The following is a 27,545-nucleotide window of genomic DNA, read 5'->3' as shown; positions in this document are numbered from 1 at the left end:
TGGAGAAGGTTAACAAGGTTATGGAGAGATTTTCTTATGAGGAGACATTTCGGTTGGGTCTGTACTCATTGGAGTTTAAAAGCATGAAGGACACAAATGGAAGAGGGAAGAGATCGAAAACAGGAAGAGGAACTAGAGTCAACATAGGGAGAAAGTGAGGACTGCAGATGCTGGAGATCAGAGCTGAAAATGTGTTGCTGGAAAAGCGCAGCAGGTCAGGCAGCATCCAAGGAGCAGGAGAATCGACGTTTCGGGCATGAGGCCTTCTTCAGGAATGGCTCCTGAAGAATGGTTCCTGAAGAAGGGTTCATGCCCAAAACGTCGATTCTCCTGCTCCTTGGATGCTGCCTGACCTGCTGCGCTTTTCCAGCAACACATTTTCAGCTCAAGATAGGGAGAAATCAGTTCTTTCTTTCCAGACAATTATATGACTTTGGAATTCTCTGCCTCACAAGGCTGTTTAAGCAGGGTCGTTAAATATTTTAAGGTGCAAGCAAATAGATTCATTGCTTGGAAAAGGAATAAATTTTTATTGTAAAGTGGAATAGTTACACAAACGAATCAGAGTCGAAGAGTGTGGCACTGGGAAAGCACAGCAGATCAGGCAGCATCCGAGGAGCAGGAGAGTCGACTGGTTTCGAGCATAAGCCCTTCATCAGGAAAGAGGCTTGTGGGCCAAGGAGCCTGAGACATAAATAGGAGAGGGGTGGGGCTGGAGGGAAGGTGACTGAGAGTGCAATAGGGAGATGAAGGTGAGGGAGAAGGTGATAGGTCAGAGAGGAGGGTGGAGTGGATAGGTGGGAAGGAAGATGGACAGATAGGACAGGTCATGATGGCAGTGCCAAGTTGGAGAGTTGGATCTGGGATAAGGTGGTGGAGGGGAGATGAGGAAACTGGTGAAATCTACATTGATGCCATGGGGTTGGAGGGTCCCAAAGTGGAAGTTCTTCCTCCGGGTGTCGGGTGGTTAAGGAGTGACGATGGAGGACACCCAGGACTTGCATGCCCTTGGTGGAGTGAGAGGGAGAGTTGAAGTGTTTGGCCAATGGGCAGTGGGATTGTTTAATGCATGTGTCTCAGAGATGTTCACTGAAATGTTCTGCGAGTTGGCGTCCTGTCTCCCCAATGTCGAGGAGACCGCATTGAGAGCAACATTCACATCGAAGAGTGTGGTGCTGGAAAAGCACAGCAGGCCTGCCAGCATCCGAGCAGCAGGAGATTCGAGACTTCAGGCATAAGGAATGTGTGGAAGTGCAGGTAAATCTCTGACAGATGTGGAAGGCTCCTTTGGGGCCTTGGATGGAGGTGAGAGGGGAGGTGTGGGCACAGGTTTTGCAATTCCTGTGGTGACAGGGGAAGGTGCCGGGAGTGGGGTGTAGGTTAGTGGGGGGGTGGGGGTTGGGAGGGGAGGGGAGGGGAGAAGCACATGGGCCTGACAAGGGAGTCATGGAGGGAATGGTCTCTGTGGAACGCTGATAGGGGTGGAGAGGGAAATATATCTCTGGGTGGTGAGGTCTGTTTGGAGGTGATGGAAATGGAGGAGGATGAGGAGATGTATCTGGAGGTTGATAGGGTGGAAGGTGAGGACTGGAGGCTCTGTCCTTGTTGCAGTAGGAGGTGTGGGGTTCAAGGGCGGACGTGCAGGAGGTGAAGGAGATACACTGGACGGCATCATCAACCATGTGGGTGGGGAAATTGTGGTCTTTGAAGAAGGAGCTGAAAATGTGTTGCTGGAAAAGTGCAGCAGGTCAGGCAGCATCCAAGGAACAGGAAATTCGATGTTTCGGACATAAGCCCTTCATCAGGAATGAGGAAAGTGTGTCCAGCAGGCTAAGATAAAAGGTAGGGAGGAGGGACTTGGGGGAGGGGCGATGGAGATGTGATAGGTGGAAGGAGGTCAAGGTGAGGGTGATAGGCCGGAGTGGGGTGGGGGCGGAGAGGTCAGGAAGAAGATTGCAGGTTAGGAGGGCGGTGCTGAGTTGAGGGAACCGACTGAGACAAGGTGGGGGGAGGGGAAATGAGGAAACTGGAGAAATCTGAGTTCATCCCTTGTGGTTGGAGGGTTCCTAGGAGGAAGATGAGGCGCTCTTCCTCCAACCGTCGTGTTGTTATGGTCTGGCGGTGGAGGAGTCCAAGTACCTGCGTCTCCTTAGTGGAGTGGGAGGGAGAGTTAAAGTGTTGAGCCACGGAGTAGTTGGGTTGGTTGGTCCTGGTGTCCCAGAGGTGTTCTCTGAAACATTCCTCAAGTAGGTGGCCTGTCTCCCCAATATAGAGGAGGCCACATTGGGTGCAGTGGATGCAATAGATGATGTGTGTGGAGGTGCAGGTGAATTTGTGGCAGATATGGAAGGATTCCTTGGGGCCTTGGAGAGAAGTAAGGGAGGAGGTGTGGGCGCAAGTTTTGCATTTCTTGCGGTTGCAGGGGAAGGTGCCGGGTGTGGAAGTTGGGTTGGTGGGGGGTGTGGACCTGACGAGGGAGTCACGGAGGGAGTGGTCTTTTTGGAACGCTGATAGGGGAGGGGAGGGGAATATATCCTTGGTGGTGGGGTCCGTTTGGAGGTGGCGGAAATGATGGCGGATGATACGTTGTATATGGAGGTTGGTGGGGTGGTAGGTGAGGACCAGTGGGGTTCTGTCCTGGTGGCGATTGGAGGGGCAGGGCTCAAGGGCGGAGGAGCAGGAAGTGGAGGCGATGCAGTGGAGGGCATCGTCGATCACGTCTGGGGGAAATCTGCCGTCCTTGAAGAAGGAGGCCATCTGGGCTGTACGGTGTTGGAACTGGTCCTCCTGGGAGCAGATGCGGCGGAGACGAAGGAATTGGGAATATGGGATGGCGTTTTTACAGGGGGCAGGGTGGGAGGAGATGTAGTCTAGGTAGCTGTGGGAGTCAGTCGGTTTATAGAAGGAGCCTATCTGGGATGTTCAATGTTAGAATTGGTCCTCCTGGGAGCAGGTGTGGCTGAGGTGGAGGAATTGGGAATAAAGGATAGCATTTTTACAGGAAGGAGTGGGAGGAGGTGTAGTCCAGGTAGCTGTGGGAGACGGTGGGTTTGTAATAGATATCTGTGTTGAGTTGGACACTGGAAAAGGGAGATGGAGAGGTCCAGGAAGGGGAGGGAAGTGTCTGAGATGTTCCAGGTGAACTTAAGGTCAGGTTGGAAGGTGTTGGTGAAGTTGATGAACTGTTAGACCTCCTCATGGGAGCATGAGGTGGCACTAATACAGTCATCAATGTAGTGGAGGAAAAGGTGGGGAATGGTGCAAGTGTAACTACGGAAGATGGACTGTTCCACATATCCTATAAGGAGGCAGGTAGAGCTGGGGCCCATGCAGGAGCCCATGGCTACCCCTTTTGTCTAGAGGAAGTTGGAGGAGTGAAGGAAATGATCTTATTGAAATCTGGAGCAGAGTTGAAGGGCTGAATGGTCTACTTCTTTTCTAACTCATATATTAGTCATAGAATCAAACAGCACAGAAACAGACCTTTCGATCCACCCAGTCCATGCTGACCAGAATCCCAAACTAAACTAGGCCCAGCTGCCAGCTCCTGCCCCATATCCCTCCAAACCTGTCCTATTCATGTCCTTACCCAAATGTCTTTTAAACGTTGTAACTCCTGCATCCACTACTTCCTCAGGAAGTTCATTCCACTCTCTGCGTAAAAATATTTGCCCCATGTCTTTTTAAAATCCTACTCCTCTCACTTTAAAAATCTGCTCCCTAGTCTTGAAATCCCCCACCCAAAGGAAAAGACATCTGCCATTCACCTTATCTATACCCCTCATTATTTTATAACCCTCCATAAGGTCACCTCTCAACCTCTGATGCTTCAGTGATAAAAGTTCTAACCTCTTCTTTATAAATCAAACCCTCCATTCTGGGCAACATCCTGGTAAATCTCTTTTGAATCCTCCCCAGCTTAATAATATCCTCCCTGTAGCAGGGTGACCAGAACTGGACACAGTCCTCCAGAAGACGCCTCATCAACATCCTGCACAATCTCAACATAACATCTTAACTCCTATATTCAAAGTTCTGAGCAATGAAGACAAGCTTGCTAAATGTCTTCTTAATCACTTCTGCCTACATGTGATGCAAACTTCAAAGAATTATGTACCTGAATCTCTAGGTCTCTCTGTTCTACAACACTACAACATGTTCCTAAGTTCAACAACATTGCCACCTTCACATGGTGTAATGAAATCTTTTTTTGAAACAAATAACTGTGATATATTGAAGGTCTTTGCTTTGAAAGGTAAATGACCATTAAACCGCATTGTGAAAGCGGAAGCATCTTCAGAGTCAGAGCAAAAGATTATCCACTGGGTAAAGTGCTACATTGCACTTCACAATTTTGAAATTTAATTTTTATTTTTGGAATCGTAGAGTCATTGAATCATACGGAAACAGACTCTTTGGTCCAATTCATCTACATCAACTGGACATCCCAATCTGACCTAGACCCACTTGCCAGCTCTTAGTCCATGTCCCTCTAAACCCTTCCTATTCATATTGTGATCCAGATGCCTTTTAAATGTTGCAATTGTACCAGCCTCCACCACTTGCATCAGTTGTCCCCTTTGCTCCCATGTTTTCACTGAAGTTGGATTGTTTCAGTGATTAGACGGATGACTGAGCTCTAGGCTCACTTCACAGCTTCAACATAATCAACTTCAGACGCTTTTTTGACATGATTGTTGAATGGAATCTCATTATGAATGCCTGGCTTAGTTCCAAATCTGGAAATGAGTTCAATACAGTAAGAGTTGTTGCCTTTCCTACCAAAGGAACTGGGAGCTGGGTTGTTTTGTCAGTTTTATAATAAGTTAAGAGGATAATAGTTCTTTAAGTAAATGACTGTTCATTTCCTTAGCGTACAGACCTTTATAGGCTTATTATAGGACATGTGAGCTCCATATATAGTGAATACTAGGTATGTCAATAGGGGAAATAAGAAGGGTATTAGCCAGAGGCTAATTATGGAGGTAGGGCAGTCTATGGGAGTGATGGGATCTGGGGACTATGGATGGTGAGAATATGCATGCAACTGGATAAGCATATGTGAGGAATGGGGCATGAAAGAGGTACTGGGATGAGTATGTATGAGATAAGAGAATATGGAGGGTGAGGAGTTATGAGTGTGTGGTGTTTTGTAGGGCTGAGTGAATACAGAGGTGTTGAGAAGATTGGGGGTATTAGACATTAGAGTAATGGAGGTGAGTGGCATTCGGGGTGAGGGTTAATGGGTTTTACACTCATCTCCAGAACTGAGCCAATGTCCCTGTAAAGGGGGGTTGGGGTGTCACTGAATTGACATTTGACTGCCTCTGGGATTGCTGCAGCAGGAGCAGCCCTTCAATCCCACCCCATGCCCATTTCACCCTGCTGTGGATTGTATGTTGGGCCCTGCCAGTAAATAGGTAGGATCATCCCATTGAGAAATGGTCCAATTGTCAGTTCCAGACTCCATGCTGAAAACACGGTCCTTCAATTCATCTCACAGGACTACATTCCAATCTGTCCTTTGATCATGAGTCAATGTAGATACAACGCAGTCTAATAGTTCATACAAGCTATTAATATCAATATAATTAGTTAAGGCAGATCCTTGTGGGATTCCACAAGGTGCAGCTTGCCAATATGAAAGCAAACCATTTATCCTGAAACTGATTCCTGTTAGTTAGCCAATTATCTATCCATGTTAATATATTACTCCCAAAACTGTGAACTGTGACCATTAAATTACAGAACCTTATAAAGTGATGTATTTTGGGCAGAAACTAGCATCTTACATTGAAACAAATGAAACCTGAAAGATATGATCGATATGGTGGTTGTGGCAGTTTGGAAAACTACATTCAAAGGTATGACAGGAAACAGAAAATGGCTCTACAAATTAATACCCGGGTTACAACAAATGTCAATTTCATTGAGCCATGAAAAACATGAAAGAAAATGAGATCCAACCATCCTGAACAAGAGAAGACAATGTAATAATAGCAAAATACTGTGGATATTTTGTAAATGATCCAGACATTGAGATTGTTGGTGGAGAAAGATGTTAAAAAAAGAGTATAAATTAAAGTATGAAAGGACCTCTCGATTATGAGCAAAGTAAACAAGACACAGGAAAGGCTGTTAGGGAGAGAATGTGAAAAATATCAAGAACAGACATAATGCAGGCTGAATTCAATGCTGAGACTTCAAGGCAATAAGGTGCAGAAAGGGAGATGTTTCAAGATGTGCTGGTTAGGTGAATTGGCCGTGCTAAATTGCCCATAGTGTTCAGGGATGTGTGGGTTAGGTGAATTGGCCATGCTAAATTGCCCATAGTGTTCAGGGATGTGTGGGTTAGGTGAATTGGCCATGCTAAATTGCCCATAGTGTTCAGGGATGTGTGGGTTAGGTGAATTGGCCATGCTAAATTGCCCATAATGTTCAGGGATGTGTGGGTTAGGTGAATTGGCCATGCTAAATTGCCCATAATGTTCAGGGATGTGTGGGTTAGGTGAATTGGCCATGCTAAATTGCCCATAGTGTTCAGGGATGTGTGGGTTAGGTGAATTGGCCATGCTAAATTGCCCATAATGTTCAGGGATGTGTGGGTTAGGTGAATTGGCCATGCTAAATTGCCCATAGTGTTCAGGGATGTGTGGGTTAGGTGAATTGGCCATGCTAAATTGCCCATAGTGTTCAGGGATGTGTGGGTTAGGTGAATTGGCCATGCTAAATTGCTCATAGTGTTTAGGGATGTGTAGGTTAGGTGAATTGGCCATGCTAAATTGCCCATTGTGTTCAGGGATGTGTGGTGCATGAGTCAGGGGTAAATACAGAATAGTAGGGCAGGGGGAATGGATCTGGGTGGATTACTCTTTAGAGGGTCAGTGTGGACTTGTTGGGCCAAATGGCCTGTTTCCACGCAGTAGGGATTCTATGATTCTAAGTTGTTCCTCAAACTTGTGTTATATGGTGTTCGAATATTCTAACAGGCCCAGGATAGGAATGTTGCCATGACAACCAGATCGTTTATTGAGAAAGTAAGCAAATAGGTGGTCAGGGTCATTCTTATGGACAGGGTGAGAACGTTCTACAAAGAGTTCGGTCTAATCAACATAAAGGAGACCACATTGTGAGCAGGGAAGGTGGCAGATTGGATTGGACAGTGAGGATGGAGGAGGTGATTGGGCAAGTGTTACACCTTCTGTGATCATACAGAGAGGTGCCATGGGAGGGATGGAGGAGTAAACTACAGTAGCATGGAGGGAATACTTCCTGACAGTGGGAGGGAGGGGAAGTTGTGTTTGGCGGTGGCATCGTGCTGGAGGGGGCAGAAAAGACAGAGGATTATCCTTTGAATATGGAGACTAGGACACTAGAAAGTAAGGGCAAGGGGAACCCTTCATTGTTCTGGGAAAGAGAGAAAAATAGTGAGGGTGAAGGTATTGAATATGGGTTGGTTTCAGCTAAACCACAATGCGGAGAGCTGGGGAATCCTTGGTTGAGGAAAAAGGAAGTCATGTCAGAGGCAGCCAGTTAAAGGTGGTGTGGTAACAGATGTGATGGAGCCGGAGAAGCTGGGAGAGTGGAATGGAATCCTTACAGGAAGCAGGGTCTGGGGATATAGAGTCAAGGCAACTGTGCTAGTCACTGGGTTTGTAATGGATATCAATGGCCACCCTATCCCCAGAAATGAAGTTAAAAAAAATCACACAACACCAGATTATAGTCTACCAGTTTACGTGGAAGCACTAGCTTTCAGAGCACTGCTCCTTCATCAGGTAGCTAGTTACCTGAAAGCTTAGTACTTCCAATTAAACCTGTTGGACTCTAACCTAATGTTGTGTGATTTTTAACTTTATCCACCCCAATCCAACACCAGCATCTCCATGTCATGCCCCAGAAATGAAAACGGAGATGTCAAGGAAGGGAAGAGAGGAGTCAGAGATGGACCAGGTGAAAGTGAGAGAATGATTAAAGCTGGAAGCAAAACTGACAAATTTGTTCACTTCTGAGTGAGAGCAGCACCAAAGATGTCATCTATGTAACAGAGAAGATGTTGCAGGAGGGTCGGACTGGTACAGGGAATGTTCCATATCCCTCACAAAGAGACAGGCAGATATCAGGGCCTTACCTTTAACTTGGAGAAAATGAGTAAAAAGTGAGGTCTGCAGATGCTGGAGGTCAGAGCTGAAAATGTGTTGCTGGTTAAAGCGCATCAGGTCAGGCAGCATCCAAGGAACAGGAAATTCGACGTTTCGGGCACAAGCCCTTCATCGGGAATTTCCTGTTCCTTGGATGCTGCCTGACCTGCTGCGCTTTAACCAGCAACACATTTTCAGTTTGGAGAAAATGAGATGAGTTAAAGGAGAAAGGCAGAGGTCGGTGATGGTGTTCAGAAACTGTGCAGGCCCCTTTTCAAGGAAGAATTGGGGAATTTTCAGACCATCCTAATGGGCAACAGACATGTAGAGGGATTGTACAGCCATGGTGCAAGAGGGGGCAGTTTGTACCAAAAAACTGGAGATTGTGGAACTGATGTAAAGCATCAGAAGAATCACGAATGTAAGTTGGAAGAAGCTAAATAAGGGAAGAGGGAACAGAGTTATAATGGGAAGAACCAGCTCAGTGGAGCAGGAGTGAACTGGAATGATGGGGCAGTCAGGGCAGTCCTGTTTGTGGATTTTGGGAAGGAGATAGAAGTGAATTGTGCAGGGACTGAGACGGGAAGCCGTGGAGGTGGTGATTTCCAGAGATGAGATCAGTGACAGTCCTGGAAACTACAGCCTGACGTTCAGCGGTGGGGTCATCGTCCAGGGGGAGATAGGAGAAAGGGTCTGGGAGTTGGTGCTTAGCCTGTGATCGGTAGAGGTCTGCATGCCATAATCACGGCATCGTTATCATCCAGTATGATAATGAAATTGGGGTGAGACCAGGAGGTATGGAATGCAGCAAGTTAAGAATTGTGTTAGATCACAGTGAAATGTTTATAAAGTTACCAAAAGGAGTTGTAAGTCTGAGGATTGGGAGCAAATTCTGTTCTCAGTTTTTCAGTAAGTAGGCACTTGGGTTGAGATGTTGTTTTCCTTGGTTGGGGAATCCAGAGCATGAGGGACTAACGAATTTGGATTGAGAAGAAAACAAACATTTCTTCACTCAGAATAATTGGGATTCTCTACAACAAAAAGGGTAATATATTCAAAGCTGAGATAGACAGGTGTTTGATCTCTTAGAGAATCAAGTGATATGTAAAATGGACAGAAAAATGGAATTGAGGCAGAAGATCAGTCCTGACAGTAACAAACAGTGGAGCATGCTGGAGAGACTAGGATGGCTTAGCTAGCAGCTGCTTCTAAACTCAATATAAAATGTATCTGCCGACAGTATCTGAGCATTTACAATACTGCCTCCTTACTTGGCTCCAAGCCAAGTTGGGGGAATCAATAATTATTTTGGAGAGGACCATTACATTTGGAGTATATAGTTGTGGCAATAATGAGACCACCAGAACCCCTGAGATGGCAGAGCTCTTAAAATAACCAAAAATTACCTTCTTTCTTTCATCAGGTTGGAGATTCGCAGGTCCCAAGACACCAATGCTCTCGATGATTTTCGTCAAGCTTGTATCATTGAACGTGTCTATGATTTTGTAAAATTCCTTTGCTTTCTTGGCCCAAGCTTCCACAAATTCCTGCTCTTCCAAGGAAGCATTGATCTGTGTTTCAAACAGTAAGACCACCTGTTAGTCCAGTAACATTTATACCTTACTTCAGCTGATCTCCACCACCATCTCTCTTTGCAGGAAGGTCAAACTCCTGGAGCTCCCACCAACACTGAGAGTGTCCCCCTAGCTCATCACTGTCTGCTCAAGGGCAAACAGGGACAGGCAATAAATGTAAGCCAGCCAATGACACACACATCCCACAAAACAACAAAGACAACTCAAACTCCATGTCCAAATGCCAGGATGTTCAGGAAGACTGTCTTTACTCACACATTTTCAGCAGGGATCACTGGATACCATTGGGAACAGGAATCCCTGATTAATTGAATCAAAGCAAGATACAGTGGATGCTGGCAATCTGAAATGAAACAGGAAGTGTTGGAGAAACTCAGTAGGTCGCTGTGAAAGCCTCCGATCTCACCAGTGACCAGCACAACCTAGGATAATGTCAGAGGAATTCTTCACCTGTCTCTCACAATCCTATTTCTCCTGAGGGAGTTTGATGGGGATAGTGTTGAGTGAGGTTTACTCTGTTTTTAACCCTTGTGCAGTAGTGTCCCAGGATTGGTTGATGGGAATGGTGCAGGGAGCTTTACTCTATATCCAATCCTGTGCTGTACCTGTCCTGGGAATGTTTGATGGGGACAGAGGAGAGGGAGCAATACTCTGTATCTAACCCCGTGCAGTTCCTGCCCTGGGAGTGCTTGATGGGGATGGTGTAGACAGGGCTATGTTCTGCATTCTCATCACGAATGATTATCACTGGTTGAGAAAACCCTCACAGAGAGATCTGTTTATGAAGGGTATTGCTCAGCCTTCCTCCTGAATATCCTTTGCGGAGATGGAAATCTCCCCTGAATCTCAGGTACCTTGGTTTACCAGTATTTTTGACAGAGTAAATAAAGTGATTTTTGGTTTCAGAAAGTAAAAGGAAATGAAGCAGTATATTTCAGCAGCATTTCAACTCAATTGTGGTTTGGACTGTCACTCCTGCCCACTACCTTCCACTCCAAAATCCGATATCCTGTGTAATGAGCCCGTTATGTTGTCCTAGTATTTATTATTCAATTTATTTGTTGTGAATGATGAGCTCATCTCTGAATAGTTTCAGTGCTTGAGGCAAAGGATCTCTCTCACTACATTTGACAAGTAAATTTAGAACATGGAACATAACACAGAATATAGAATAAAACAGTACAGAAACAGGTCCTACAGCACATAAGTTTGTACTGAACATGACACTAAATTAAACTAATTCCTTCTGCCTGACCTTGGTCCATAACCCCCCATTCCTTGTATATTCATTGCTTATCTAAAAGCCTCTATCACATCTGCCTCCACCACTGCCTCTGGCAGCACATTCCAGACCCCTAACCCCACTCTCATGGTAAAAAAACATGCCCCTCACATCTCCTTTGAAATTTCCTAGTCTCACCTTAAATGCATGCCTCTGACTGTCAAAACTATCAATGCATCTCATAACTTTATAGACTTCTATCAAGTCTCCCCTCAGCCTCCGCTGCTCCAGAGAAAACAACCCGAGTTTTTCTAGCCTCTCCTTATTGCTCATACCCTCTAATCCAAGCAGTATCGTGGTAAACCTCTTCTGCACCCTCTCTAAAGCCTCCACATCCTTCCTGTAACGTGGCGACTAGAAGTGAACACAGTACTCCAGCTGCGGTCTAACCAAAGTCTGAGAAAGCTGCAACATGACGTCCTGACTCTTGTTCTCAATTCCCCAACCAACAAAGGAAGCATGCCATACACCTTCTTTACCAGCCTATCATACATGTGAGGCCACTTGCAGGGGGCTATGGACTTGAACCCCAAGATCCCTCTGTACATCAGTGCTGTTCCGGGTCCTGCCATTAGCTGCATACTTTTCCTTAACATTTGATCTCCCAAAGTACAGCACCTCACACTTACCCAGATTAAACTCCACCTGTCATTTCTCTGCCCATATCTGCAACTGATCTGTATCCCGCTGTATCCTTTGACAACCCTCAACACTTTGCACAACTCCACCCATCTTTGTGTTGTCTGTAAAACGTTATGAACCCACCCATCTACAGTTTCATCCATTTCAACAATATAACGTTATCACAATGATGTGGAGAAATGGAACAAGTTCCCTACCTGCACAGACAGACCTGCTATTATACAGCATCATGTGGGCCACCTCAACCCATTTGAATAATAGTCATTGTTGAAGTATATAAGGCTTGGCTGCTAATGTCAGCACAGGTCCCAGGGGGAGATACACTGAGGGAGTGTTGTCCTGAGGGGGTGTTATACTGAGTGTAATATTAGTCCCAGAGGACTGTTCTCTCATTAGACAGAGAGTTGGCTGGTGGTAAGTTTCACCAAAGGGTCACCCCGTCTCAGCCAAGGGGTAAGTTTCAGATGGCTATGAAAACTGAAACCATAATGTTGGCATCACACTGCAGTGTTAAGCAGCCAACCAACCGAGTGCCCCTACACACGTGGACCCACAGCAGTGCTGGTAAATAACCAGATGGTCCGTTTACAGTATCATACTGACTCTGGTTGAGAGATAACTGTTAGCTCAGTCTCAGGGCAGAACTTCTCAGCGCCCTGATCAAATGTGTTGTGGGGTAATTCACATCCGCCTCAAAATTTGAACATGGCTAACTCCTTTCTTCCAAATTTGAGCACATTCCTCAGCACAACACTCCCTCAGCACAACACTCCCTCAGCACAACACTCCCTCAGCACAACACCCACTCAGTATAACACTCCCTCAGCACAACACTCCCTCAGCACAACACTCCCTCAGTACAACATTCCCTCAGTTTAACACTCCCTCAGCACAACATTCCCTCAGCACAACACTCCCTCAGCATAACACACCCTCAGTATAACATTCCCTCAGTATAACATTCCCTCAGTATAATACTCCCTCAGTACAACACTCCCTCAGCACAACACTCCCTCAGTATAACACTCCCTCAGTACAACACTCCCTCAGCACAACACTCCCTCAGTATAACACTCCCTCAGCATAACACTCCCTCAGCACAACATTCCCTCAACACAACACTCCCTCAGTACAACACTCCCTTAGCACAACCCTCCCTCAGCACAACACTCCCTCAGTATAACACTCCCTCAGTATCACATTCCCTCAACACAACACTCCCTCGGCACAACATTCCCTCAGCACAACATTCCCTCAGTACAACACTCCCTCAGTACAACACTCCCTCAGTATAACACTCCCTCAGCACAACATTCCCTCAGCACAACACTCCCTCAGTATAACACTCCCTCAGTACAACACTCCCTCAGCACAACATCTTTGAATTTATATGGTGTATCAGTCAAAGGAACTGAAACTGTCATGTTTCCAAACGCTGCTCAATGTATACTATTGAGTGAGACCTCAGTGCACCTACAGATGAAGGTAATTAGAGATTTTTATTATCTTGACCTTTGAATAATATTTCCAACGAGGCCTCAGGCAAGAAACATTGTGAACTGCTTAACATCTTAGAATCTTCAGATAATAATCGAACTGCTCAAAAGGGCCCAACAGTTTGTAATTAATTATATAAAGAATAAAAGCAGATGGTTAGCCTGGCATTGACCTCAGCACTACAAACAGCAATGGCACTCATAGCCTGCTGACCCTGCGCAGTCGTCCTCACTAACACCTCGGGGCTAGTGTCAACACTGGAGCTATTGTCACGCAGCAGGAGGACCCAGTCATACTCACGGAATCATACCTTACCCACAATGTCCCAGACCCCACCATCACCATCGCTGGCTAAGCAGAGGCTGGAGCACTGTGGGGTACCATCAGGAGGGAGCTACTGGCCATCTTGAGTTCCCCTTGAGAAGGTGGTGGTGAGCTGCCTGCTTGAACTGCTGCAGTCTATCTGTTAAGTAGAGTGTTAGGGGACTGGGTTCCAGGGTTCTGACCCAGTGACACTGAAGGAATGGTGATTTATTTCCATGTCAGGATGGTGACTGGCTTGGAGGAGAACGTGCAGGGAGTGGTGTTGTCATGAATCTGCTGCCCTTGTCCTTCTGGATGGAAGATGGATTTGGGAGGTGCTGACTCCAGAGATTCGGTAAATGTCTGCAGGGCATCCTTTTGATGTTCCACACTGCTGCTAATGAGTGTTGGTGTGGAAGGGGTGGATGTTTGTGGACATGGTGCCAGTAAAGTGGGCTGCTTTGTCCTGGATGGTGTCAAGCTTTTTGAGTGGTGTTGAGTATAGCTTACAGACAATATTCCAGACCCCACCATCCCCTGAGTAAACCCTGGCCTGTTGGCAGCAAGGCTGCTGGCACTGTGGATACAGTTGGGAGGGAGTTGCCCAGGGGTCCTCCGCATTCACTCCCATGTCTATGCCCTTTAAGGAAGGAAATCTGCCACCCTTAGCTGTGACTCCAAACCCACAGCAACATGCTGACTCACAATTACCCTCTGGTCAATACAGATGGACAAATTGCCCACATCCTGTGAACAAATGTAAAAAACATATTTGTTGCAATAAACTTCAGATGGTTGTTTTTGGAACAAAGTCCTGCTTTCACATTGAGGATACTCTGCATTGGGTTGTGTGTGTATGAACATTTGAGGATAGCTCTCTCCCAAAGGTACATCACTGTACCCAATCGGATTGAGGGTGTCAGATAAAAGGCAGTAAGGTTTATCCTACGTTTCAGAATGATACAGGAAATGTTAAGTTTTCGTGGAGGGGTGTGGAATCTGTGATATAAGATTGGACAAACCAGTTCTTTGCCATATCCGAGCAAGTCCACACACCTTCACCTTGAGGGAGGGGAGATGAGGGCTGTGCTCCTGGGAACAGGTTAAGAGAAGGTAATGATTTTATGGGAGATAAAGGAATTAAAGTTAGAGGTGAGAATGTGATTGATCAAATCAGTGGCTACAAAAATCGCTGGTCTGTGTTTCCCATGTGTAACACACTCCTGACTGCAATATGCTCTGATCTGTTTCAGACTTCTTCAGCAATGATCTGCTGATTGGCTCAGGAGGGGATTTCCTGTTCCACCAGGTGAGTGTTGGCCGAGAGGTGGGTGGAGTAGCAGAGCTGCAGGCAGGCTCCTGAGCCCGGCCTTGTCACTCCCTTCTGCTTTCTCTCTATTCTCTCTTTTCATTTTTGCTCTATTTCTTTTTGTTCCACTTTCTTTTCTCCTTTGTCTTTTCTGTGAAGCCTATTGCTGTGGGTAATTGGTGGCTTTGGTGCAGCCGTGGGAGTGGACAATGAGCAGATTGACAATAGGCCCCTGGCAGCATCAGTCAGGACGGGGCTGACCCTGGTGATTGGGAGTGGCAGAGGCAGCAAGGACATGAGTCCTCTTGCTATTCAGGGCTGGCAGAATCAGCAACGCTCCTCCAGGAACCAGGGGAAGGGCCTGCAGCTTGACCTCACAGGCTGACTGAGTCTCCAGGCCCCAGCTAGGCCCGGGCGCCTGTATCAGTGCTTCCAAATACATTTTATCGAAATAAGACTTGGATTTTCAAATCTGTACATTTTCTTTCTTTTTAGTTGTGTGGGAAATAAGGAATGTGGTTTTCTGCAGTCGATATAGAAATGTAATTGTTGTAAGTGCTCGTGGAGCGTAATTTCTGTAGTTGGGGGGGAGGGGTGAGACATTATACAAACGGTCATGGAATTCTTGTAGCATGTAGTATACTTAAGGCTAAGACTTTAATGAATATAGGGGGTCTTTAAAGAAGTAGTTTTAAAGAAAATAGTTTTAAGCTCGGAAATAACTATGGAGTGTTGTAGCTGACCACAACAGAAGAAGTAAGGACATTTTCACAATAAAGCTTATAGTAACAGAACAAGCAATGCAGACACCCAAGGACATGGACAGCCTGGTCCATAGACAAGGTAAGAGAAAAACAAGTGAAGTAATTATCTTAAGGCTAGTCACAAGTAAAGGCCAAATAAGGGAATGAGATGAAATAAATGATTATGATAGGGTAAGAATAGGGAAAGGGGATGTGAGCCTGAAACATACAAACTGTATAAAAATGATGCATAACTGATTTCTTTGCACTTTTTGCCAGGCTAGCGGGGTGCCCGGACTTGCAAGTTCGTAATAAATTGTCCTTGTTTCCATGGCTTTGTCTCCGGTTGATTTGTGAGTGAGTTTTGTTTCTAACAGTTGTCTTTTATTTCTGCTGTTGTTTTTTTAAAATTGTGAGTTTGTAACCACAATAGCACTGGAGCATGGTGGCTGCGTAGATGTTTTGCTATACTCCTGTATTCCTGTACTGGAGCACTCGGGACTATAACATGTAATTTAATCTAATTCTAATTCTAATTCACTCATCACTTGCTCAGGAAGGTGATATCTCAGATGCAGTTTTTGTGAAAAGTGCTCTGATTGAAGGAGCCTATGAGTGGAGTTCATGTGGGAGCTGTGTGGTAGTGGAAAATGTTCAGGATGAGTTTGCCTTCCATATTAATATCCACAAGGTCACCATGTAATCAAACATTGCTGCTTTCTCTGTGTTTAACAGTTTGGTTAACACTGAAGCGGCTGCGTTTTCAAAAAAAATGTTCAGATAATTTCCCACTGAGAGTCTTACAGGAACCATTGCATTAATAATCAGGATAAACTAACCTCTGTTCAATAAAGATCTTATTTTGTGATGTTCATGATTTATCATAACATTAGAGGAGAAAGTGAGGACTGCAGATTCTGGAGATCAGAGCTGAAAATGTGTTGCTGAAAAAGCGCAGCAGGTCAGGCAGCATCCAGGGAGCAGGAGATTCGACGTTTCGGGCATAAGCCCTTCTTCAGGAAGAAGGGCTTATGCCCGAAACGTCGAATCTCCTGTTCCCTGGATGCTGCCTGACCTGCTGCGCGTTTTCAGCAACACATTTTCAGCTCATCATAACATTAAACAATGTTAAGTTAATGCTCAGACTGATGATCAAGAGCCAGTTCTGTGCCTGGTATATTTGCTGTTTCCTTTAGTTGGAAGTGGATTGTAGTGGATTGTGGATTTTGAGAGGGATTGAATATAAAAACAGTGATGTACTTCTGAGGGTCTATACAGCTCTGGTCAGACCACTTTTGGAGTATTGTTTACTGTTTTGCACCTCATATCTCAGGAAGGATGCATTGGCCCTGGAGCGTGTTCAGAGGAGGTTCACGAACATGGTCCCAGGAGTGGAAAGCTTAACATGTGAGGAATGCCCGAGGACTCTGAGTCTATACTTGAATGAGTTAATAAGAATGAGGGGGAAGCTAATTGAAGCATACAGACAGAATACGGCATGGCCTGGGCAGAGTGGATGTTAGGAAGATGTTTCCGTTGGTAGGAATGGGGCACATGGGCACAACCTGAGAGAAAATCTGTTTACAACGGCTATAAGGAGAAACGTCTTCAGTCAGAGAGTGGTGAGTCTATGGAATTCACTGCTACAGAACGCTGTGGAGGCCAGGTCATTGAGTATATTCAAGACTGAGATAGATAGGTTCCTGAGTATCAAGGGGATCAAGGGTTACATGGAGTAAGCATAAAATGGGGTTGAGAACCCCATCAGCCATGATTGACACAGGAGCAGACTCGATGGGCTGAATGGCCTAATTTCTGCTCTGCTATCTCATGGTCTTATAGTGTTACATCCACTGTCTTGTTCTGGTGGCAGGTGGTTTGATACAGTAGTAAGATCATCACTGCATTCAAATCCAGTAAAGATGGAGAGGATGAACCAGGTTGGCTCTGTCACAAGGGAAGCCAGTGGAATGGCTGTGTCCAATTTGGATGTTCTCAAATTCTCCTCATGTTCTCGAGTGGCATATGATCCTTGGTACTATCACCAGGAGCTCCACGTGAATCACTGTACCAACCATTAGCTCCCAGTGCAGCAACAAACCTCCATGTGGAGGCAGCCTGGGGTTTTTAGGGAAAGCTATGTTGAATTTTTTTGGGCAGCTGATAACCAGGAGTGTTCATGAGGGCACTGCATTTGATGGTCTCCAAGGACTTTAGCAAGGCTTTTGATAAGGACGCTCATGGCAGACCGGTTAAGAAAGTAAGAACTCTTGGGTTCCAAGGAAAAGTGACACATTGGATTCAAAATTATGTGAGAGACAGCTAGCAGAGGACAATGGGAGATAGGTGTTTCTGTGACTAGAAGACTGTTTCCATGTGGTTCCGCAGGGCGTGGTGCTGGCACATTGCTACTTGTGGTGTACGTTAAGGATCTGACTTAAACCTGGGCAGTGTGATCAAAGAGTTCACAGGTGCCATGAAAATTGGCTGGAGAGTATATAATGAGGAGGAAAGCCATGAATTACAGGAGAAGGATATCAACGAATTGGTCAGCTGAACAGAGCAATGGCAAATGGGATTCACCCTGACAAACTGTGAAGTGATGCACTAGGGTGGGGGAAATGGGGGAGGGGTTGGGGGGGGTTAACAAAGCAAGTGATTACTGTACACTGTGAATCATCAAAGCCTGGGAGGTGCTGAAGATCAGAGACACCTTGGTGTGCAGATCCCTGAAGGTAGCAGGGTAGATAGATGAACATAGAACATAGAACATACAACAGCACAGCACAGTACAGCATAGTACAGCACAGCACAGTACAGTACAGTACAGCACAGTACAGTACAGCACAGCACAGTACAGCATACAACAGCACAGCACAGTACAGTACAGCACAGCACAGTACAGTACAGGCCCCTTCAGCCCCCGATGTTGTGCCAGCCTTTTCTCCTACTCTAAGATCAGACCATCCTACATACCCTTCACTGTACGATTGTCCATGTGCCTATCCAAGAGTTGCATAAATGCCCCTGTCTCTGACCACCAGTGCCAGTGCATTCCACACACCCACCACTCTCTGTGTAAACAACTGACCTCTGACATCTCCCCTAAACCTTCCTCCAATCACCTTAAAATTATGACCCCTCACAATACCTATTCCTGCCCTGGGTAAAAGTCTCCAGGTATTCACTCTCAGTCTCTCAACATCTTGTACACCTCTATCAAGTCACCTCTCATCCTTCTTCACTCCAATGAGAAAAGCCCTAACTCCCTCAACCTTTCTTCATGAGACATGCCCTCCATCCCAGGCAGCATCCTGGTAAATCTCCTCTGCACTCTCTTTAATGCTCCCACATCCTTCCTATAATGAGGGTGACCAGAACTGAACACAATATTCCAAGTGTTGTCTAACCAGGGGTCTATAGAGCTGCAGCATAACTCCACAACTCTTAGGAAGCCAGCACACCATACACCTTCTTAACAACCCTATCAACTTGGGTGGCTACTTTGAGGAATCTATGGACATGAACTCTAAGATCCCTCTGTTCCTCCACATTGACTTTAACCCTGTATTCTGCATTCAAATTCAACCATCCAAAATGAATCACTTCACACTGTTCCACCTGCCACTTCTCAGCCCAGCTCTGCATCCTGTCACTGTCCCGTTGCAACAGCAGCCCTCCACACTATCCACAACTCCACCAACCTTTGTGTCATTGGCAAACTTACTAACCCACCCTTCCACTTCCTTATCCAAGTCATTTATAAAAATCACAAAGAGCAGAGATCCCAGAACCGATCCCTGTGGAACACCATCGGTCACCGAGCTCCAGGCTGAATACTTTCCATCTACCACCACCCTCTGTCTCTGGGCTAGCCAATTCTGTATCCAGACAGCCAGATTTCCCTGTATACCATGCCTCCTTACTTCCTGAATGAGCCTACCATGGGGAACCTTATCAAATACTTTGCTAAAATCCATGTTCACCACATCCACTGCTCTACCTTCATCAATGTGTTTTTTTTATTAGATTCTATACAATGTGGGAATAGGCCCTTCAGCCCAACCAACCCTCTGAAGAGTAACCCAGCCAGACCCATTCCCTTGCATTTACCCCTGACTAATGTACCTAACACTATGGGCGATTTATCATAGCCGATTCACCTAGCCTGCACATCTTCGGACTGTGGGTGGAAACCGGAGCACCCGAAGGAAACCCACACAGACACGGGGAGAATGTGTAAACTCCACACAGAGAGTCACCTGAGGCTGTGATTGAGCCCAGGTCCCTGGTGCCGTGAGGCAGCTGTGCTAACCACTGAGCCACCTTCTAGCTTCCAACCTAACTCCTTATATTCACCTCTCAGGTCCTCATCCCTTCTCTAAGCTATTGCATTGGTACCGATGTGTCTCACGACATACCCCGTAAGTTGGTTAAAAAGCCAGAATGAGATGTTTGCCTTTATGGCTGAGGTAGAATATAACAGCAAGGAGGTTATGCTGTAATTGTGGTAAAAACCAGGTGACATCATAATTGGAGCACTGCGAGCAGTTCTAGAATCCTCACTGTTGGAAGGATTTGATTGCACAAGGGAGGGTGTGGTGGCATTTATCGGATGCTGTCTGCGCTGGAGGCTCTGAGCTGTGGGTAAAGGCTGGATTGGGTGGGGTTATTTTCCTTAGAGAAACAAAGAGAGGACGACCTGACAGAGATGGGTAAGGTAAAGGGATATGGATAGGGTGGATAGAAGGGCCATTCGAGAAAGGGCTAAAAATCAGGGGCATAGATTTATGCCCAGGATGACATGGTGGCCTAGTGGTAGGATTGCTGCCTCACAGTGCCAGGGACTTGGGTTCAATTCCAGCCTCAGGTGACTGTCTGCGTGGAGTTTGCACATTCTCCTCGTGTCTGTGTGGGTGTGCTCCGGTTTCCTCCTACAATCCAAAGACGTGCCGGTTAGGTGAACTGGCCATGGTAAATTGCCCATGGTGTCCAGGGATGTTTAGGCTAGGTGGGTTAGCCATGGGGAATGTAGGGTTATAGGGATGGGGTGGATCTGGGTGGGATGCTCTTCACAGGCTCAGTGTGAACTCGATGGACTGAATGGCCTGTTTCCCCACTGTCGGAATTCTATGATTAAGATAAGAAATTTTTAAAAATACTAAGAAAAGAGTTGACTTTTTTTTCACTTCAAGGATGATGGGCTTTCGAAACTCACTGAAAGGATGGTTGGCGCAGCAACTCTATAATATTTCAACAGTTTCTAAGGTGTTCACATGTGTTGCCATAGCCTCCAGAGAAATGGGAGGTGGAAAATGGGAATAACATAGTTCAATAATTGTTGATGGATGGAAATACTGAGCCAAAAGGCTTCACTTTGTGCTGCAAAGATTAATGAGTCAGTGTTATTGCAGACAGTATCTACAATCCAAAACCAAGTCAATTGCCGAATTGTTTTGAAACTGTTCCAATTGTTACTGTAATAATAACATCACTGTAGGTTTGTTAACTGCCTGCAGCAGTTCAAGGTGAAAGATCATCACCATCGCTTCTTACAGTTAATTAACAATGGGCAATAAATGCCTGAACAACAATGCTCAGATCCTTACAAACTCAGAGTATAACAGATGATGGCACCAAATAAAAACTGCTGGAGGAACTCAACAGGTCTGGCAATATCTGTGGAGAAAGTTAAGGCTTGGAGTCTGCCATTTCTGCAGAACATATCGTACTCAAACTGTTTCTCTCTCCAAAGATGACCTGCTGAGTTTCTCCAGCAATTTCTGTGGTTCTTCCTGCCCAGAGGTTAAGCTGACTGTGAATGACAATATGGAATAAAAATATCCCAGCACGGGGATGACTGGCCTTCAGGGACATCTGACCTCCTGTTTATGCCCTGACAGGTCACAAAATTAAAGTGTGTTCTAAATTCGCAGTCAGCAGTTTGGAGGGGGATCACTGAATGATACATCCTCCGGAGAGGACACTCAGAGCCAGGGGCTTTACACTGCAGCTGCTTTAACTTTCTGTGACCACAAGAGGAGGGACATCTGAAAATATAAGGATATAAGCACAGAATATTGGAGCAGAAGGAGGCCATTCAGCCCCTCGAGCCTACTCTACCATTCAATAAGATCGTGGCAGAATTATTTGCTTTTCAAATTTCACAAAAATAGAGGCTGAATAGGCTGGGGTTTTTTTTCCCTGGGGGGGGGGGGAAACCTGGGGTAACTTTTAGAGGTTTACATAATCTTGAGGCGGCATGGATAGGGTAAATAAACAAGGTCTATTTCCCAGAGTAGGGGTGTCCAAAACTAAAAGGCATGGGTGTGAGGTGAGATGGGAGAGTTAAAAAAATGGAGATTGACACAATTACAACTTTTAAAAGTCATGATCTGGAGACGCTGGTGTTGGACTGGGGTGTATAAAGTTAAAAATCCCACAACACCAGGTTATAGTCCAACAGGTTTATGAGGAGCAGCACTCTGAAAGCTAGTGCTTGCAAATAAACTTGTTGGACTGTAACCTGGTGTTGTGTGATTTTTAATTTTTAAAAGAATGTGTACGTGAATAGGAAGAGTTTAGAGGGATATGGGCCACATGCTGCAAATGGGACCAGGTCAAGTTGGGAGATCTGGTTGGTACAGAGGAATTGGACCAAAGGGTCTGTTTCCATGCCATATGACACTATGACTCTATTCCCATCTACCCCCAACGACCTTTGATTCCCTGAGAAGCTTTATGCCTTTGCCTTAAAACTACTCAATCACCTTCCTCTCCAGCCTTCCGAGGTAGAGAGCCCCAAAGTAGCACACCCCACGAAGAGGGGAGTTCTATCCTAACTTTAAACCATGCCCCCTAGTTCTGGTCAGGTCTACAAAAGAAAATGTCCTTACCGCGTTGACTTTGTCAAAACTATTCAGGAGCTTATACACTTCAATCAAGCTCTCCCCCTCCCCCCTCCCCCTCTCCCTCACTCTTTTCAAGTGGAAACAAGATCAGTCCATAGACACTTGCCTCATCAAACAACCCATGCACTCTGGGTATCAGGCCAGTTCACCTTCTCTGAAGCACCTCGATTGCATTGACATCCTCTACTGCATCCTTAAATAAGAATGATTTGGAGGTGCTGGTGTTGGACTGGGGTGTACAAAGTTAAAAATCACACAACACCAGGTTATAGTCCAACAGGTTTAATTGGAAGCACACTAGCTTTTCAGAGCGACCTGATGAAGGAGCGTCGCTCTGAAAGCTAGTGTGCTTCCAATTAAACCTGTTGGACTATAACCTGGTGTTGTGTGATTTCTAACCTTAAATAAGAAGATTAAGACTGCACGCAATATTTGCAACGTGGTTTCGCCAACGTCCGTACTTTTATATTTAGTTTGTTTTGTAATGAAGAGTAGCATCCCATTAATCTTCTTGGTTATGTACTGTTCCTGCAAATTAACAATTTATGACTCTTGAACTAGAACATTGAAATCCCTGTGCATCTCGGCAGTCCACAATTAATCTCTTTTTGTTTATCCTTCCTGTCTAAGTGAACTTTACATTTTCTCACATTATACTCCATCTGTCAGGTATTTGTCTTTCGTTTTTGCTCAACTAATTTATATCCGTCTGCAACCTCCTTATGTCTTATTTTCATTGTTCTTATAGAATTATAGTAAGGATCAGGATAATTTGAAAACCAATAGTGAAAGCAGATTTGTGGGCGAATTAGACAGATGTTTCTGCAGCTAAGTATTTTTTCTTCATTCACAGAGTGAGGGCATCTCTGGCTGGATTAGCATTTATTCCCCATCCCTAATTGCCCAGAGGGCAGTTAAGAATCGACCACGTTACTGTAGGCCAGACCAGGTGACAGTGGCAGTGTCCTTCCCTAAAGGGCATTACTGACCCAGATGGGTTCCACATGTGTGAAAACAGGCCATTCAGCCCATCGAGTCCACACCAACCCTCTGAATACCATCTCACCCAGACCCAGCCCCATTCCTGTAACCCTGCCTTTCCCATAGCTAATCTGCACATTCCTGCACAATTTAGCGTGGCCAATCCATCTAAAATGCTTATCTTTCCACTGTGGGAGGAAACCAGAACACACACAGGAGACCCACGTAACTACAGGGAGGATGTGCAAACTCCACACAGACAGTTGTCCGAGGCGGGAATTGAACCTGGGTCCTTGCTGTTGTGAAGCAGCAGAGCTAAGCACTATGCTGAACAAATGTTGTCGTCTTTATTTGTATCAACAGCATTAGCAAAAAGAGAGAAGGAGTTTCACCGTCAGAATTTAGGGAGCTAACAAAGAACCTTGCATCCGAAGCTCCGGATTCCACCTGGTACGACACGCTCGTGGGTAAGGAACTAGCGTGAGGTTGCATATGAGTAGGAGAGATGGTGCAGGACGGGGTGGGGGAGGGGGGGGGGGGGGGGATGCGGGTGAGATTCCTTTGATATTGAGACTGATCTTGGAAAAGTGATGTGACCTGTGCAGGCTGAATGTTTTATCCCTGTAGAGAGCTGGGAACACTGACCCTGCAGGGGACGTATCTAAAGCTGCTGAGGAGGGATTCAAGTAATCTTGCAGGAGCTTAGCAACGGGGAGGTAGCATCAGGAAATGGTCAATCAAGAAAGACAATAGTGAAGGAAATGGTAAGGAATCGCTTAGGGTCAGAGGAGGTGTGACTGCAACCAGGTGTAAATTAGTTGAGTGTGAGTGTGTTGAGTGCAGAAAGTGAACTGTAGGCTCCAATAGCCACATGGAAATTTGACATTGAGACGTCACAGAAAACTGACCCATAAAATGGGCAGGATTATAGATGAAATATTCCGAAATAAACGGTATTCAGTTAAAATAGGGAAGACAAGAACAGAGGATGAGAAGCATCTTGTTTAAAGAGTTACCATGGAGCTGAAGAAAGCGAAACATCCCAGGGGTCAAGCGCAGAATTGATTTGATTCGATCTGACAGTGAGTAACCTTCACCTCCTGGCTCCCCAAAGCCTGTCCACCATCCACAAGACACAATTCAGGAGTGGGATGGAGTACACCCCACTTGCCTGGATGGATACAGCTCCTACAACACTCAAGAAGGTTGACGCCATCCAGGGCAAGGTGGACAGGTAGGAGGCTGGAGGAACACAGCAAGGCAGGCCGTATCATGAGGGAGAGGGACACAGCAAGGCAGGCCGTATCAGGAGGGAGAGGGACACAGCAAGGCAGGCAGCATCAGGAGGGAGAGGGACACAGCAAGGCAGGCAGTATCAGGAGGGAGAGGAACACAGCAAGGCAGGCAGTATCAGGAGGGAGAGGGACACAGCAAGGCAGGCAGTATCAGGAGGGAGAGGAACACAGCAAGGCAGGCAGTATCAGGAGGGAGAGGAACACAGCAAGGCAGGCAGTATCAGGAGGGAGAGGGACACAGCAAGGCAGGCACCATCAGGAGGGAGAGGGACACAGCAGGGCAGGCAGCATCAGGAGGGAGAGGGACACAGCAAGGCAGGCAGCATCAGGAGGGAGAGGGACACAGCAAGGCAGGCAGTATCAGGAGGGAGAGGGACACAGCAAGGCAGGCAGTATCAGGAGGGAGAGGGATACAGCAAGGCAGGCAGCATCAGGAGGGAGAGGGACACAGCAAGGCAGGCACCATCAGGAGGGAGAGAAGTCAGCGTTTTGGGTTCTTCTAGCCTTCCTGCTTGTCTACTTTGGATTCCAGCTTTTGCAGTATTTTTTGTCTCTAACCATCCAGAACAAAGCAGCCCCCTTGATTAGCACCACATCCACAAATATCCACTCCCTTTCCCACCAATGCTCAGTAATAGCACTGTGTACCATCGACCAAGATACACTGCAGGAATTCTCCTTTGGCAATATGCTCCAAACTCACATTTGCAATGCCTCACTTCCAACTAGAAAGACAAGGGCAGCAGATATATGGGAGCACCATCACCTGCAAGTTCTCCACCAAACCACTCATCATCCTGAGTTGGAATATATCAATGTTCTTTCAATGTCACTGGGTCAAAATCCTGGAATTCCCTCCCTTATTGGCATTGTGGGTAAAGCTACAACACATAGACTGTCGCGGTTCAAGATGGCAGACCAGTAGGAGGGCACGGTGGCTCATGTTAGCACTGCTGCCTCAGTGAATTAGGGACCTGAGTTCAATTCCAGCAACGGGCAACTCTCCGTGTGGAGTTTGGATGCTCTCCCCGCATCTGCAAGGATTTCTTCCGGGTGCTCCAATATCCTCCCACAGTCCAAAGATGTGTAGGTTACATGGCCTGGCTGTGCTAAATTTCCCATAGTGTCCAGGGATGTGCAGGCAAGGTGGATTAGCCATGGGGAATGCACAAGTATGGGGTTAATCTGAGTGGGATGTTCTTTGGAGGGTCAGTGTGGACTTGATGGGCTGAAGGGTCTGCTTCTACACTGTAGAGATTCAATTCTTCTAAAACCACCTTTTCTAGGGCAACTAGGTATGGGAAACAAATCTTGTGGCAGCCTGCAATGCCCTGAATGAATTTAAAAAGTGTACTTCAAATTGGCATGTTACACTTAATGTCGTGTCATATTTGAACAGTTATGTAATGCACATTTACAAATATTATGAATAATGCACAGTTTTGGAGAAATAAACAAGTTTTAACAATAGTTCTGACTGAAGAATTGTGCATGAAGTAGTGATATAGAGGAAGCTTATAAAAGCCAGCATGGATTTGTTGAGCTGAGTGTCCTCTTTTGATGTTGTACATTCAAAGTAATCAGCATCCAGTGTACTTAAAGGATGACATACAGAAAGACAAGGGCTGATAATGTATTATGCAAACATATTGCTGTTCCAGACCTCAGAAATACTTGGTGGCACAGAACATCACCAAAAACAAACAGTAAGTCAAAACTTTTCAGCTTGCACTAATCAGGATGGTCACACGAGAAACTTTAAAGGGAACACCAATTTACACAGCATGAGAAGAGGGTACTGATTGGTCGGACCAAGGCTGGCATGACAATGAAGGAGGAGACTGTTAACTGTCAATCCTCTGACCTTGTAGAATATTGCCATGGGGAATGCAGCAGCAATTGGCAGCTCCCACAAACATTTTCATAAAAGAGGAAGGTGTAATGTGTGGATTAATTCTTTTTGTCAAAGCAGGATGGGTTCCTTTGTGTCAATTTATGTAATGTTAGTACCCACCAATGTAAAACCACAGAGCAGACGGATAATCCTGCATCGCTTTCTATTTTAGTTTTGGCGCAGTCAGAATTATTGAGTAAACATTGTCCAGTGGCTGAACTACATCTAACGTTGGACCTTCTCATGTTTGTAAGCACAACTCATTGGCTCCTGTTAGCAGTCAAAAAGACAAGTTGTGTCAGACAATGTGTTGGTCATTGGAATGTACAACCTAAACACTTGACATCACACTGGCAATGATACTCATAGATCTTATTTGTTCAAGGTGACTGCTGCATTCCTCATGCTAACACCCTTATCAATAAAGTCTACCCACCTGGTCATTTTTTTTTAAACCAGCTAACCACTATTAACAATGAACAAAGTTTGGGAGAAGATTTGTAGCTCGTGGTTGTGGTTCTGTTCGCCGAGCTGGGAATTTGTGTTGCAGATGTTTCGTTTTGTGTTTGTTGATAGAATCTGTGGATGAGTGCCATGCCTCTAGGAATTCCCTGGCTGTTCTCTGTTTGGCTTGTCCTATAATAGTAGTGTTGTCCCAGTCAAACTCATGTTGCTTGTCATCTGTGTGTGTGGCTACTAAGGATAGCTGGTCGTGTCGTTTTGTGGCTAGTTGGTGTTCATGGATGCGGATCATTAGCTGTCTTCCTGTTTGTCCTATGTCGTGTTTTGTGCAGTCCTTGCATGGGATTTTGTTCACTACGTTGGTTTTGCCAATATACCTGCCACTGCAGCGGACAGCTGGAACTGACAACTGGAAGCGGCAGAGACAAACCACTATAAATGCCGGAGGAAACATCAAAGAAGCACTTCACAGGAGGCTCCCAAGCACTGA

At 45.8% G+C, this 27,545-nt stretch overlaps 1 protein-coding gene across 1 annotated transcript in view; it reads right to left on the bottom strand.

Annotated features, from left to right (window-relative positions):
* The window catches only part of ace (angiotensin I converting enzyme (peptidyl-dipeptidase A) 1), a 162,640-nt gene that overhangs the window by 92,157 nt on the left and 42,938 nt on the right, over positions 1–27,545 (bottom strand). The window contains exon 2 of the mRNA XM_060848532.1: positions 9,548–9,712. Coding sequence (XP_060704515.1) covers positions 9,548–9,712 — 165 coding nt within the window. The remainder of the gene's footprint in view (positions 1–9,547; positions 9,713–27,545) is intronic.

Source organism: Hemiscyllium ocellatum, chromosome 32 (assembly GCF_020745735.1).
Source record: "Hemiscyllium ocellatum isolate sHemOce1 chromosome 32, sHemOce1.pat.X.cur, whole genome shotgun sequence".
Classification (NCBI taxonomy): Eukaryota; Metazoa; Chordata; class Chondrichthyes; order Orectolobiformes; family Hemiscylliidae; genus Hemiscyllium; species Hemiscyllium ocellatum.
The sequence above is the reverse complement of the archived record's forward strand: the minus strand, read 5'-3'. Positions and strand labels throughout refer to the sequence as shown.